Source organism: Nicotiana tabacum, chromosome 24 (assembly GCF_000715075.1).
Source record: "Nicotiana tabacum cultivar K326 chromosome 24, ASM71507v2, whole genome shotgun sequence".
Lineage (NCBI taxonomy): Eukaryota > Viridiplantae > Streptophyta > Magnoliopsida > Solanales > Solanaceae > Nicotiana > Nicotiana tabacum.
This window is the reverse complement of record NC_134103.1, coordinates 80,699,901-80,715,848: the sequence shown is the minus strand read 5'-3', so window position 1 is coordinate 80,715,848 and position 15,948 is coordinate 80,699,901. Positions and strand designations below refer to the sequence as shown.

At 35.0% G+C, this 15,948-nt stretch overlaps 1 protein-coding gene across 1 annotated transcript; it reads left to right on the top strand.

Annotated features, from left to right (window-relative positions):
• Positions 1-9,035: 9,035 nt before the first annotated feature.
• On the top strand, positions 9,036-12,085 carry LOC107766552 (pyruvate decarboxylase 1-like). Its single transcript, XM_016585346.2, has 6 exons — positions 9,036-9,766; positions 9,876-10,039; positions 10,493-11,143; positions 11,230-11,347; positions 11,438-11,626; positions 11,725-12,085. Exons 1-6 carry the CDS (start codon positions 9,248-9,250, stop codon positions 11,893-11,895), a joined length of 1,812 nt encoding a protein of 603 aa, XP_016440832.1. The 5' UTR covers positions 9,036-9,247; the 3' UTR covers positions 11,896-12,085.
• Positions 12,086-15,948: the final 3,863 nt, after the last annotated feature.

Sequence of the window (15,948 nt, the reverse complement as noted above, 5' to 3'; positions counted from 1 at the left end):
TAACACAATAGACACCTAATATAACTCAATTACATCACCCATAATTTGTATTTAACGCGAAATATGCTGAATATCTTTCAACAGAGCAATCGCCGAGTTTCTAATCCTTCCCTTTTCTGTTGATATCGTTCGTGGGTGTTTCTGTTTTCAACCAATAAAATTCGAGATTCATCTATAGTGCAAAAACATATGAATACATACTGCAGATACATTTAAATACATATTATTTAAAATAAATAAGGTATCAACCTTTGCTATAGGAGGTAAAAATTCTTTAATTTAACTTTCATCCTAACAAGAGAACGAGGAGTCGTTGTTTAATTAAAAAATAATTTTTGTTGTCAAAGCAAATAGAAGAATAATTCGGATTTCTAATAACCAATTTTAAATCACTATTCCTAATATAGATGGATAACAAATAATGAATATAAAATATTGCGAGAATAAGGGAAAAAGAATCTTATTGATAATTGCAGCTTCCTTCCAAAAAGAAAGAATGAGATCCTCGAATAGCAGAAAGTAAAAGTATAAGCAACTGATAGTATAATTTCGTGAATTTCTTCATGATCGTACAAGGTATGGTAAGGGTTTATATGAGGGTATAATATGTAACTGTTTTGACTTACTTAATCCTTGTCCACTACTAATATTTATTACATTGATTATCCGTTACATGAGTAATTTGTAACTGTTATGGTAATAATAGTCAATCACGCACAATCAGGATTTATGTCGATTTCTTTCTATATTCGTGGCCATTAAAGAACCTTCCTTCCTCGTGGTCTTTAATTATTCATTCCGCGCCTATATCTTCTTCTGCAGCTGTCAGGTACGATATCTTTATAAGCGATCACGTTAGTGTTTTACCCGTGCTTTTCCTAACCATTATTCTTCTTTATCATTTTGACTCTTATGTCATATGTCAACATATCATTAGTCTACGTGGCGAGTCTATTTTTCTACCAATATATTCGTTAGATCTTTACGACTCCAATTAACTCCAACGCAAATACCAGCAATTTTTCTGGACAATATAGTTCCCGTGGAAGCTAAGAATCTAACAATTACAAATTAAAGACATGGCACTACCAGCATAAATGTTAAGTAAATTGTAAATGAAAATTAAAAAATACAAAATGAAAGCTGTAATAATCTTATTTGATGATCTTTTATAAGCTCCAATCAAGATAAGGTCTGGTTAGCTACACGGATTTAAGATTCTGAATAAATTGATGCAAAAGCAAATACACTTACTAAATTAAACCAAACCAATTTATCCATATCGGTTGCTACATTGGACCTGAAATTAGCTAGAGACTTTTACTTTTCTATACTATATATTTAACTTTATTACCCTATCTAATCAAGTTTTAACTTAATTATATGGCAATATACAATTACCAATTATATATAAATTAGTTTTAAATGAGTATCCCTTTATATTAGTAATTGAATAAGTAATCAGTTATTTCTCATCCATGTTCTCTCTCCTCCCCCCCCCCCCCCCCCCCCCCCCCGTCTCTCTATCTCTCCTTCTCTATTTTTTCCCTAATTTTTCTTCCTTTGATATTTTTTTTACTTTTTATCCTTTCATGTTGTATATAATTTTAATGAAATTCATTAATGGATTTCAATCTATTTACTATAGAGTTTTAACTTAGAAATTTCCTTTCATGTTGCACAATTGGTGTTCAAATTGAAATTGTCAATCCATGAAAGAAAATTTTGTCACGACCCAAACTCCCTATGTATAACGTCGTGACGGCACCTAGTCTCTACGACTAGGTAAGCCTAACAAATTGCGGAAATATAACATAACAAAAGTAAAACTTGGCAACTAACAACAGTGGATAACGGAATAACTAGTAACAATGCCGCTCGGCATGTACAATAACCAATACTCTATAAATACATAGTCTTCCCAAAATCCGGAACATCGTAAGTCACAAGCTACAGAAGGAAACAAGTATCTCTATACACCAGAGTCTAACAAAAGAAATACGGAAGGTAAATGACATATGAGAGAATAGAGGGGGAATCCGAGGTCTGTGGACGCGGTAGATGTACCTTGAAGTCTCCGTACAACAGCAAGCACTCTCACCTAATAGCGGGGTTGATAAGTAGTACCTGGATCTACACATAAAAATATGTGCAGAAGAGTAGCATGAGTACACCACAACGGTACCCAGTAAGTGCCAAGTCTAATCTCGGTCGAGTAGTGACAAGGTCAGGTCAGGCCCACTGGTATATAATAAATAAAGCAGGAGAATATACAGTATAATAAGAGACTAGAATTTAACAAAAGGAACACATCAAGGCAATAGTACAACACACAGGGGTAAACAGCAGGGGATCTCCAGAGATACCGTCTCGTAGTCACAAATTAATTATACAGGGAGAACTCCCGAGGAACCGCCTCGTCGTCTTAAAAGTAAATATGCAGGAAGAACTTCTGAGGAACCGCCTCGTAGTCTCAAAAGTAAATATACAGGGAGAACTCCCGAAGAACCGCCTCGTAGTCTCAAAAGTAAATGTGCAGGGAGAACTCCCGAGCAACCGCCTCATAGTCTCAAAAGTAAATGTGTATGGAGAACTTCCGAGGAACCGCCTCATAGTATCAAAAGTAAATGTGCAGGAAGAACTCCCGAGGAACCGCCTCGTAGTCTCAAAAGTAAACACACATCTCAACCGATAATTTTACAGTTAAGGCTGATAAAGAACAAGAAAAAACAGGAAATCAACTAGGCATGATTCACAAAGTTTAAATAAGCAGTTAAAGCACGTAGACATGCGATATTAGACTAAACGGGATAACTATGCATATTGGGATAAACGGTATAACACAAATTAAAGAAAACAAGTCGCTACTCAGTAAAATAAATTGGATTTTTTAATAAATAGCCCGTGTACGTATTCGTCACCTCACGTACACGACACTCACTTATCACAATAGTACCAAATCCTAAGGGGATCTCCCCCACACAAGTTAGGCAAGACACTTACCTCGAACCAAGCTCAATCAATCCGTAAGAATGCCCTTTCCTCGATTATTCGACTACGAATGGCCCAAAGCTAGCCAAACACAATTGTATATCATAAATATAACTATAATAGGCTCATCTAATTAATGAAATTAATACTTTAACAAAAATTTCGAAATTCACCCTAAAAAGTTGACCTGGGCCCACGTCTCGAAATCGGGTAAAAGTTACAAAATATTAACATCCATTCACTCACGAGTCTAACCATATCAAATTTACTAAAATCCAACACCAATTTGTCCTTCAAATCCTCAAATCAAACTCTCCAAATCCCTAGTCTCAACTCTCAAATTTCACCTTAAATATACACTAATTAGATGAAAAAGTAAATGGGGAAGCAAGATTATTGATAAAAAATAAGCACAAGGGACTTGCCTCAAGAAATCCCTCAAAACTGCTCTCAAGAAATCGCCAAACCCGAGCTCAAAATGTTAAAAATGAGCAAAAATCGCGAACCCTTGCATTTAAGTGTTCTGTCGAGAAATCTCGCACATGCGGCCCATAGTCGCACCTACGAAGCTTCACCTGCGGAATTTCCATCGTAGGTGAGGAAATGAATTAAAGAGACTGGGTCTGCATCTGCGAGTAATGGGCCGCACCTGTGCGCCCGCTCCTGCGGAATTCTTCCGCTTCTGCGATCTCTCACACCCTGGCCCCTTCCGCTTCTGCGCTCCATCTTCCGCATATGCGGTTATACCTCTGCACCTGCGACCTCTGGCCTCTTCCTTCCAAATTGCACTTGCGTCCATTGGCTCTCTTCTGTAGGCTCGCACCTGCGGTCAATGTTGCGCATGTGCGATTACACCAGGTGCAGCAGTTTCAGCTATTCTTCCAAAACCAATTTTGATCTGTTAACCATCCGAAATCCATCCGAGGCCCCCAATACTTCAACCAAACATACCAACTAGTACTAAATCACCATACAGACTTAGTTGAGCCCTCAAATCATATCAAACAACGCTAAAATACGAATCACCCTCTAATTCAAACTTAATAAACTTTGAAACTTCAAACTTCTACAACCGATGTCGAAACCTATCAAATCACGTTCGATTGACCTCAAATTTTGCACACAAGTCATATTCAACATTACGGACCTACTCCAATTTCCGGAATTAGAATTGTACCCCCGATATAAAAAATTTCACTACCGATCAAAATCTCCAAAAATTCGACTTTCGCCATTTCAAGCCTAAATCAGCTACAAACCTCAAATTCACAGTCTGAACACGCTCCTAAGTCCAAAATCACCCAACGGAGCTAACGAAACTGACGGAACTCCATTCCGGAGTTGTCTTCACACAGTTCTGAATTACGGTCAAAATCCTAAGGTTTAAACTTCCGTTTATGGATTAAGTGTCCCAAAACACTCCGAAACCAAAAACAAAACCTCCCGACAAGTCACATAAGTAGAAAAAGATACGGGGGAAGTAGTTAATAGGGGATCGGGGCTATTACTCTCAAAACGACCGATCGGGTCGTTATAGGTTTAGGTGTTGTCTATCATCAATGTCTCTATTATTTTGGTTTGGTGCTGAGTGATACACACAAATTGCCGGTCAATGGGCGTTGAATCCAGAACATCACTTCTTGATAGATGCCACTCTACAGGATTATTTACTATATATGAATATAATGAAGTTATGAGTAGAATGAGCGCTAAATCCAACTAATGGAATTACGAATATAATTTATGTACAACTTTTGAAGTAATGATGGAGTTAGTTGATGAGTTAATAATTCGTGTTAGTTTTGCATTGTAATTTTGGGGCTTCTAGTATATACACTCTTCATCCTCCACAATGTGTCTCCCCCCCCCCCCCCACCCCACGGTGAGAGACGTGATATATATCTTCACAAGAAATGACTGTGGAGAACACGTATGAAACGGTACAAATCATCCCTAACCAACTCTTAAAGCAATGAGATCATAAAATTAATTTAAAGTGCGAATAGAATGGGCATTGAATCCAAATTGTCGGCACATCTGGTAATTAGACTATTTATGCATTGACTCCCTCAAACTATTATACATGGAGAGAGGTGACAGAGAATAGGAAAAGAAGAGAGGAGAGAAATAAAAGTAAAAATGTGTAACTGAATCCCCTAATTTAAGGTACTAATAATGGATTTGTATATGGAGAGAGGCGACAGTGAATATGGAAAGAGGAGAGGAGAGAAAAAAGAAAAAAAATGTAACTGAATCCCCTCATTTAAGGCACTAATAATTTATAGTATATAATTTGTAAGTAATCTTTGTTTGGGTGGGTAATATACAAAATTAGTACAATTTTAATAAATAAGTTTTAAATATTGTATAGGAAGGAAAAAATCTCAATATCTATACTCATTAGGATCAGACACCTAAACAAATACAATCTTTTTTACATATAGTCTTATTTAAATATAATACCTCTCAAGAAAAAATATCATGAATATGTCTAATATGGTTGTTCCGTCCCGTCCCGTCCCACTTAAATCTAAACGGGATAGACCCATGTTAAATAGTACACGGGATGGGACGCCCATTTCATCTCGTTTCGTCCCGTCCCGTCCCGCTTGTCCCGCGTTTTTTTTAAATTTTTTATTTTTGAAATATAGTCGTTGGTCAACGGCCTCCATTGCAAATTTAGTCGTTCCCAATGGCCATATTTGGCCCCACCCCCCAAAACACCCCCTCCCCCCAAACTTTTAATACAACCCCTAAGTTTATTAAATTACACATTGGTCCTATTTTAACTATAAATACCTTCATCTTTCTTCATTTTTTCCCACAAAATCAATCATTCTCTCTCAAATCTCTTACATTCTATCTATATTATTCTCTCAATTTTCTCACAATCAAGTGATCAACTAAGTTTCAAGTATTTGGCAAATTATTTGGAGCAACTTTCAAGTTTCAAATTAATTCGTCAAGTATTTGGAGCAATGTTTTGGGTAATTTCTTCAAGTTTCAATATTTAATCACGGTGCACTTGTTCCATCTCCTAATTTTAATATATAATTTTTGCGTATCATTTTAGTGCTTAATTTTTGTGTTTACTTTACGTGTTCTATTTTCGTATTTCATTTGTGTGTTTAATTTTTGTGTTAACTTTTTTAATTTAATTTCGTATTTAAATTATGTCACCTAAAAATATATTTGGCCTATTTAAAAAAAAGTAGTAAAGATGATAGTAGTAGTAATCCTAATTCTAGTCTTAATCCTAATCCTAATCTTAATCCTTCTCCTAGAATTAGGGAAGGTATATGGGAAGGTATGAATGATATAACAAGTTTTGATTCCTCTATTGATGATGGACTTGATTCTTATCTTAATCAAGGATTGGAAAGTATTAAAGACGAAGAAGGCAACAAATAACTTTTGGCATGGTGGAGGGTGCGTGGCAAGGCTTTTCCAACACTTTCAATAATGGCCCGAGATATCCTGGATATTCAAGCATCATCAGTAGCATCGGAGAGTACTTTTAGCGCCGCGAGATTTCAAATCGGAGATCATAGACATTCATTAGTGGAAGACAACCTAGAGATTTCTGTATTATTCAGAGATTGGATTAATTCACAAAGATGAAATTTTGATTTTGAAAAGTTAATCACTAGGGAAGAAGAAGAATACAATGAGATACTTAGCACTATGAGCGATGACGGCATGGAACTCATGGAACATCAATCAACATTGCCAATTCCAGAACAATGTCCGAGAGAAATTATAGATAAGTTACAACGAAGCTATATAGGAGCTTACAAATATTAGTATGATAATTTGTAATTGGCTACTAAGAGGCCTAGTTCAAACAGAACCTTTCCTAGAAGGTGGTTGCATAGATTATGTGCTCTTCAAAAGAATTATATTTGTATGAAAAATTTGAAAGTTCTATTAATAAAATAAAAGGCTCTAAGCCTTGAATTATTTTATGAATTGTCTTATACTCTTACTTAGTTACTTAATGGCTTGAAATTATATTAAATAAATTACAACTCTATTATAATTACTAAAATATTCCATTACAAGTCTTTTATTTTAATATTTTTAAATCTTTACTTAGTTTCCTAATTTTTTTATAATTTATTAAGTTTTAAATTTATTAATAAGTCAAAAAAATTAGCTGTTGCAAACTTTAAAAACTTAGTCATTGTCAAAAAATTACCCGTTACCAAACTTAATACTTAAATAATAAATTATTTTTTTAAAAACGGCCCACTTAAGGCCCGCGAAACCGTCTCGTCCCATTCTGTTTGTTAGCAGGATGGTATGGACCTACCATTTCGTCCTATTTAGGCCCGTCCCGGTTAAATGTTGTTCCGTCCTGTCCCGTTGGACAACCTTAATGTCTAACAACTTTTTAGTGAAAAAATTGTGCATATCATGTCAGTCTCAGTTGATCAATTTTTTGCTTGATATATAACACAACTAAACACGATATTTTTTATTCTTTTAAATTTAAAACCACGTCAAAATAAATTTCTATTTTTACGTCATATTAGTTTGATCTTTTTTTTGATTTTTTTGGAACACTCATAATCTTGTGCATTCGTACTAGAGGATTGGTTACGTATTCACGCGAGTCCATTAATTTTCGTCCAAACCCAAATAGTATTAATATTTATAAAATATTAACTGTAACCTTAAATAATATTAATTTAATATCGTTATACTCGAGCTTTAATAAAAATCACCGCATGTTTCGCCTTGGAGTACAAGGACGAATAGTCCAAAAGACTAAGAATAAATGAATGTCTTATGGCTACAAAATCAACAACGAAGACTGTCCAATTATTAAAGAAACAATGTGACAGAACAGAAAGCAAAATGTGATTGGGTTTAATTGTAGGATCCAAAGGCAGGGTATTGTCACTTTTAGTCGGTGTCACAGACTATTTATATTCGTTAGACGAAAAAGTGTTAAAATATATATAATTTTTATATATAATATATAAAATATATATATACAAAAAATATACATTTTCCAGCTATTATTTTGATTTTACACTTCTAATTTGACTAACGAAATAGGGGTGGAGCTAGAAGGCCCGTTATGAGTTCTACTAAATCCATTAATTTTTGTTCAAACAACATATTTATATTAAAAAATTTATAAATATATATAAATATTAAATTTAAAATCTAGTTATTAGTATTTAAAATCGTTATTCTAAATTTTAAACTCATAAAATTAAAATTCTAGTCCTGCGTCTACCCGAAACAAGGCCACTTTTTTTCCGAACACAGAATAAGCTCACTCGTGATCTGTAATTTAGGACGCCATGCATTACGTGTTAGCCGCCGAATGCATTAACGTATACATACTAAGGGAGGCCGAATCTAGACCAGCTCTGTGACAGCCGCCAGTCAATTTCCTGTTTTCTCCTAACCAAAAACCATAAGAAGCTAACCCAAGGCTAGTTCCCAGTATTTGCATACGGAATGATAACATTTTGGATCAACATCGCGTTTATTTGGTGAGCCAAATATTATAACGATGACAATCACCAATTCACCATATTATATTTTCAATTAGTAAATGTAACTTTTTATTGTACTCATTAAATTTTTTAATTATACATACGTGCATAACATAAATTTTTTTACTCTTCCATGGTGTATTAAAGGTAATCCTAATTTGACTAATTGACTCATAGAAAGAAAACATATACTCATAGTACACTTATTTAAATTTAACATTTAGGACTCGTTTGATATAACTAATTCCGAAAATAGTTATTCTGAAATTATAATATTTTTTTATTTTTATAAAAGGGTGAGATAACTAATTTCAGACTAACTAATTCCTAAATAGTTAATATAAATAATTGGGTATTTGATTATAATGTGTACTCCCTTAATTTCTAGACCTTTTTTTTTTTTTTTTACTTTTCGTCTTTGGAATCTCTTTCCAAATACAAATATCTTTCCATTTGCCAAAGCTCAAATCAAAATTTTCTAGTCCCTTCTAAAATCCAGCTATTAAAAACCACTTTCCACTCTCCCTTCTCTTATACTACCCCCATTGGTTCTTTTGGAGAGGCGTTGGCTGTTGAAAGTATAACCGACATCAACAAATACAATAACCCAAAACCGACCCCTGTTTCTCCTAAACATTTTCCCCTTATAAAACTCCAGAAATTACTCAAACAAGATTCACATTTATTTCTAAAAACTTTCTAAAAAGCTCCTATTGATATATTCCCCTGCTTCTTGAATCGCCATGGACGCGAAGATCGGAGCAATTGACACGTGTAAACCGGCGAACAACGACGTGGGAAGCTTACCAACAACCAACAGCGTTACCATTCACACACCTACCGTTCCGTTCAACTCACCGGACTCCACACTAGGCCGTCATTTAGCACGCCGTTTAGTCCAAGTCGGCGTCACCGACGTTTTTGGCGTTCCCGGCGACTTTAATCTTACACTTTTAGACCACTTAATAGCTGAACCTGGGCTCAAATTCATTGGCTGTTGTAACGAGCTAAATGCTGGGTATGCTGCTGATGGGTACGCTAGAGCTCGTGGTGTTGGAGCTTGTGTTGTGACTTTTACTGTTGGTGGACTTAGTGTTCTTAATGCTATTGCTGGTGCTTATAGTGAGAATCTTCCTTTGATATGTATTGTTGGTGGGCCTAATTCTAATGATTATGGAACTAACAGAATCCTTCATCATACTATTGGATTGCCTGATTTTAGTCAAGAACTTCGTTGCTTTCAAACTGTTACTTGTTACCAGGTAGGTTTATAGCTTGCTACAGAGTTTAGTTACTTCACTGTTTTTAAATTTTAGATAAATATAGTATTGATTGATATAATTTTTTTGTTTTTTTTGGTGTTTTTTTCAGGCTGTGGTGAATAACTTAGAGGATGCACATGAACTGATCGATACAGCGATATCTACGGCGTTGAAAGAGAGTAAGCCGGTTTATATAAGCATAGGTTGTAACTTGCCGGGGATTCCACACCCCACTTTTAGCCGTGAACCGGTACCATTTTGCCTCTCTCCTAGGTATATTATTGACCATTTCATTTTATTCACTTAATATGCTCTGTTTGTTTCATGTATGTGAGGATTTTTATGGTGTGTGACAGTATTTACTCTGTTTTCGTCAAGTTTAAGATGTTGATTTGAGCTTTTTATACGTAGGAGAAAATATTATTTTGATTATTGAAGTATTGGAACAAAATATCAAAATGATAGTTATAAAGTAAGTTTAATAGCGAAAAATGTCCGATTGGAATTCAAATTTTGAATAGGATTACCTATTTGTTTTCTTGAAAGAATGGAATGTCATTAGCCATGTTATATGTCTTGAAATAAAAAAGAGTATCATATAAGCTGTTTTATAATTACAACGATATCATATAATTTGGGACAGATGAATATCTTCTTTAGTGTTGATTCTGTTTTGTAATTAATGTGGTCAAGGTGTTTACTTATATGGTTTTTATCTGGTATTAGATTGAGTAATCAGATGGGTTTGGAAGCAGCAGTGGAGGCAGCTGCAGAGTTCTTAAACAAAGCTGTGAAACCAGTTGTTGTGGGAGGGCCAAAATTGCGCGTTGCAAAGGCATCTGAGGCATTTGTTGAATTGGCGGATGCCAGTGGATATGCTGTTGCAGTGATGCCATCGGCTAAGGGGCTGGTTCCAGAACACCATCCTCATTTCATTGGAACTTATTGGGGTGCAGTGAGCACGGCTTTCTGCGCTGAAATTGTGGAATCTGCTGATGCTTACTTGTTTGCTGGGCCTATTTTTAACGACTATAGCTCTGTTGGGTATTCTCTGCTTCTTAAGAAAGAGAAAGCAATCATTGTCCAGCCGGATCGTGTGACTATTGCGAATGGACCTGCATTTGGTTGTGTTCTAATGAAGGATTTCCTTGCCGCTTTGGCCAAGAGGCTAAAGCACAACCCGACTGCATACGAAAATTATCGTAGGATTTATGTTCCAGAAGGACATCCTCTTAAGTGCGAGCCTAAGGAGGCATTAAGGGTTAATGTTCTCTTTGAGCACATTCAGAGGATGTTGTCTGGTGACACTGCTGTGATTGCTGAGACAGGGGATTCATGGTTCAATTGCCAGAAGCTTAAACTGCCCAAGGGATGCGGGTAGGCTCCAAATGACTGTGAAATGCCATTGGTATTTGCTTAAATGTTCATCTATAATGACTTGTTACTCTTTGGCTTTCTTTCAGGTATGAGTTCCAGATGCAGTATGGATCTATCGGTTGGTCTGTTGGCGCAACTCTTGGTTATGCGCAAGCAGCACGAGAAAAGAGGGTGATTGCTTTCATTGGTGATGGTAGCTTCCAGGTAAAACAGATTGTTCTATGAACTTTAATTCAGCACAGTGAATTGGTTGTGTTTATCTATTCCATCGTTCTGTATTGCAAATATTCGCAGGTGACTGCTCAGGATATATCAACAATGCTGCGATGCGGGCAGAGGACTATCATCTTCTTGATAAACAATGGTGGTTATACAATTGAAGTTGAGATCCACGACGGACCTTACAATGTGATTAAGAACTGGAATTACACTGGACTAGTTGATGCAATCCATAACGGGGAAGGAAAATGTTGGACAACAAAGGTGAGGGGGATTTTGATATCGAACAATGTCAATCATTTTGAGTTAAAAGATTTGTCAGCTAAATCAAATATATATTGTCATTGTTTCCAATATGCCAGGTTCATTGTGAAGAGGAGCTTGTGGAAGCAATTGAAACTGCAACTGAAGCCAAGAAAGATTGCTTGTGTTTCATTGAAGTGATTGTTCACAAGGATGACACCAGCAAAGAGCTGCTTGAATGGGGTTCTAGAGTTTCTGCCGCTAATAGTCGCCCACCAAATCCTCAGTAAAATTTCTGAATGATCATAGCAAGTTCAGATAACTGAAAATAACTGTTTTCCAAGTTGGAAGTTCCCGCGTTATATCTCGTGTTTAATTTCTGGGGTTCATATCCCATGAGGGTATTCTGCTAGTTATGGCTTGTTCATAAGATTGTCTATATTGGGAATGTTGTCTCTTCATTTGAGAAAGTTTTGTTTACATGATGTCTCGTTTAAGTAACTTTGCGACCTTGTTAATTGATGACGATATTGATCTACGCGAACACAAAATATGACTGTATGAGCTCTATTTTCTGGGTGTCCACAAGTAATAGGATTAATATCTCGTTATATGGTTGATCCATTCACGAGCCCAAATAGAGAACACATCGATTTCATTGATTATGCAACTTCTTTGGATAGTCTCTTTAATTATTACTCCCCCCACACCCCCTCCAAAACCACCCCACCCACTAAACCCTCCTAACACAAACTTCTCTCTCCCTAATTACTAAAAATATTACTTCCCTGGTCCCAAATTAACAGTCATTTAACTCAAAGAATTGTCCCAGAATAATTTTTACTTAAGGAATTCAAGTCTAAATTTATATTGTTCCAATTATATCCCCAATATTAAAGAAGAAGTAGGTCTTTTTAGAACTGCTCAAATCTCAAAAGGTATTTAATATGGGTAACTTAACAAAATATATTTTGTAATTAATGTTTTTTTCTAATAGACGTAAAAAAAAAACTAAATCGATAGTTGAAATAGGAAGAAGGGAGTAAGTTCTATTCTATGTAAGAAACGAAAGTTTTATTGAATTTTTGAATGTGGATGGGTGATATATGAGCGACGGAATGGGGCGGGGAGGTGAGGATTTAGGACTTGAGAATCTCTTCTCCAAATTTTAAAAACAATTAAGCAGCAAATAATATAGGAGTGCACTAAATACCATGTTCGAGTCTTTTTAATATTAAACTTCATAATTTTCTTGTGTAGTGTGACACATGAATGTATTAAATCTTCTTCCCAAATTTTTATTTCAATATCCCAAGATCATTTAATTCTCTGGCAAAGAAATTCAACCACTAGAAAATTATCATGTGTCAAAATTACAATTAATATTTTGAGAAGTTCACTATATTCTTGTATGGTCATGATATTAAGAATGCCGTAAACATCCTTTTCAAGTTTTTTATTAAACTTTTCATGTTTTTGACATTAGAATTTTGGGTATATTTTAGAATTGTATTAAACTACGTTAATATTCATATCGGTCAATAAGATTTTTGATAATAAGAACCAAGGGACTGTATTAAAATAAATGGCTAATATTTTATTAACATGAAAGACCCCTTACCAATATAAATAAATAATACTAATGTATGTATGTTGTGAAGCTTAAGACTTATCTCTTGCTAGTATACTACAGCTATAAACTATAGGTATAAAATCCAGACAGATAATACCCAATTTTTGCATACCGAGCAATAAACAATAAACTAAAGGATGTTTTCAGTGTATTTCATCAAATAGGAGTTTTGACTTTAACCTTAAAGGATATTTATGTTCAAGATAGATATTCTTTAGATTCTCTGGGGTTGAATTTCTGGTTGATTTTCTCTTTGCTTTTACGTTATTTCATGGCTGATAATTTTTTTCTCTACATCTTAGCTTAACAAATAGAATTAAGGTTAGCTATAATTATTATTTAATTTGGCAAAAAATTCATTATTATAAAACAAAGTCTTAATTAAAATTTATACCTTTTATTATGTGTTGTAGAGGTTATATGTTTGGTATATAAAATGTAATGACCCGACCGGTCGTTTTGCTGTCTAGAACCCCGTTCCCCTAAATAAGACTTCACGTGCATGCTTTTACTGTTTTATGATTTGCGAGGATGGTTAGTTCGGGATTTGGAAGGGTTCGGGTTGAAATCGGAATACTTGGTTCCTTAAGATTGGCTTATGTCACGACCCATTTTCTGAATAAGCCGTGGCCGGCACCAGGTCGCTAAATTTGACCGAGCGAACTATCTGTGCTTATCAAAACTATTATAACCTCAAACTTTATATGCAACAAAGGAAATACTTTAACCAAATACTTTTAATTAATTTAAATATCTAAAATAAACTAGCTCCAAAAATTTATTCGTAGTAACTACTAAAATATTATAAAGTTATTATTAAAAACACCTGAATCTTAACCCACCGACTGTGTCTATGAAGCCTCTACTGATAAACTGACGCACTGCTCAGAACATGAGATTGCCTGGCCAGTTCTCCAAGTAAACAAAAAAATAATTAAATAAAGATGACTCTAAGGAATACTCCACGAACAAAAGCGGAGCTCACCAATAGCACTGGAAGAGAGGGAAGTCCTAACCCATAGCCTGCTCGCCTGCAAAATCGGTTCCTACGTTGTACCACAGACCAACGTAGATTCCCAAAAGAGAACGTCAGTACCATCCATTGTACTTAGTGAGTCTCGACGACAGGGGACGAAACTTTAATAAAATATACATTATAAATGAAGATTCTAAATGAATGAAAAACATAAAGCTTTTAAGGACAATTCTAAAATAATTGCATAATAGCAGTTTACGAATATTCTAAAATAAATTCCTTTCTTTTTCTTTCTTATAAAAAAAAATACTTCACTTTATACCTCGGGAGTTCCGACTATCCTGACATATTTTTCTGTCTTAGTCACCGTGTGATCGACATGGGTTCGATCCCAACTTGATCGAATAGGCCCAATCCACGAGGTACCATTCGCTTCATGGTTCTCAGCGCTCATGTACCATACCTTAGCTTGGCTAGAAAAAATCTCAGCAACGAGACCCTCGGCTCGTGTGCTCCCTACTTTGGCACAAGTAGTTTCAAGAAGTCAACGTCTTGGTCAGGACCCTCGGCCTGGACGATGACCCCTTCTCAGAATAAAGGATACTCCCAAAAATCGTTTCTTTCTAAAACCTCTTCTTGTGACTTTTCAAGTCTAAATCGTTTTTGGAACATCCTATACATACTCATACTGGTATCCTTAAATGTAAGGCATGACATGAGAATGAAATAAACATTCAAAAGTATTTCTAAAGATTCTTGCTTGTTCATGAATTTTCAACATGAAAATGGCACATAAGAATAACACAAAAATCTAAAATTTTATGTACATATATCAGAATAAATCATCTAAACTTTAGCTAGAAAATAATTCTAAGCTAATAGGTACTCACTCGCTCCAATTAAGTACATATCAACTCATTTAAGTAATTTATCAAACACCTTGTATGCGTGCTTTTGTGAGTTAACCACTTTAGTAAAGGTTATATCAACTCACCTCAAAACTCCTTGAGCCAATACGTAGGTCCCAGTCCAATTTATACCCGTCAAACAATTGATTCTACAATAACCAGTGCATTTAAATTAATTTAAAAGTTTCACACCTAAACATGGAACTTACTGTTGATACAGAGGAAGAAGGGAATTAACTACTCAATTCTTACCTATTACTACTGTAGGATAATTGACAATAGGGAATTTTATATACCTGAGTTCAAGAATAAGTGAGTTGTAAAGAACCCTAGAATGTTTCCGTGCGTGAGCAATTTCTGGCTGCCTCTGTTTCGTGGCTCTCTGTTTCGTGAGCGAACAGAACACTAGTTCTGTTTTTTGTCTAAGGCTTTTGCCTTCTGCCTTTTGCGTGAATGACATAACTTGGTTCTGTTTTGCTTAAGGCTTGAAGCCTTTTGTTTTCCAATAGCCCATTTTATGGGCTTTAGGCCCTTTTTTTAAAATTTAACTTAACTAATAATTAATGATACTCACTTTTAATAATTAATAATATTAAAATTATTAATATTCCAATTATTTATAAATAGAAAAGTAACTCCAAAATCAATCACAAGGGTTTAAATCCGTAATAGAAGTATAATTTAAGATTAAAAAAAATTAAATTCTATATTTAGCGTGTCTTGAAACTTTTATAGATTTGAGAAGTGTTACAATCTTCCCTTCTTAAAAATATTCATCCTCGAATATTGCTAGGGCCTTATTCTTAAGCTAACAATCATTCCTTAG

What these genes read in the sequence shown, in the direction of transcription:
- LOC107766552 (XM_016585346.2), top strand. Translation starts at nt 9,248, where the DNA reads ATGGACGCGAAGATCGGAGCAATTGACACGTGTAAACCGGCGAACAAC. An exon ending in AAACTGTTACTTGTTACCAG is followed by an intron (nt 9,767 to 9,875) that starts GTAGGTTTATAG and finishes TGTTTTTTTCAG; the next exon opens with GCTGTGGTGAATAACTTAGA. An exon ending in AAACTGCCCAAGGGATGCGG is followed by an intron (nt 11,144 to 11,229) that starts GTAGGCTCCAAA and finishes GCTTTCTTTCAG; the next exon opens with GTATGAGTTCCAGATGCAGT.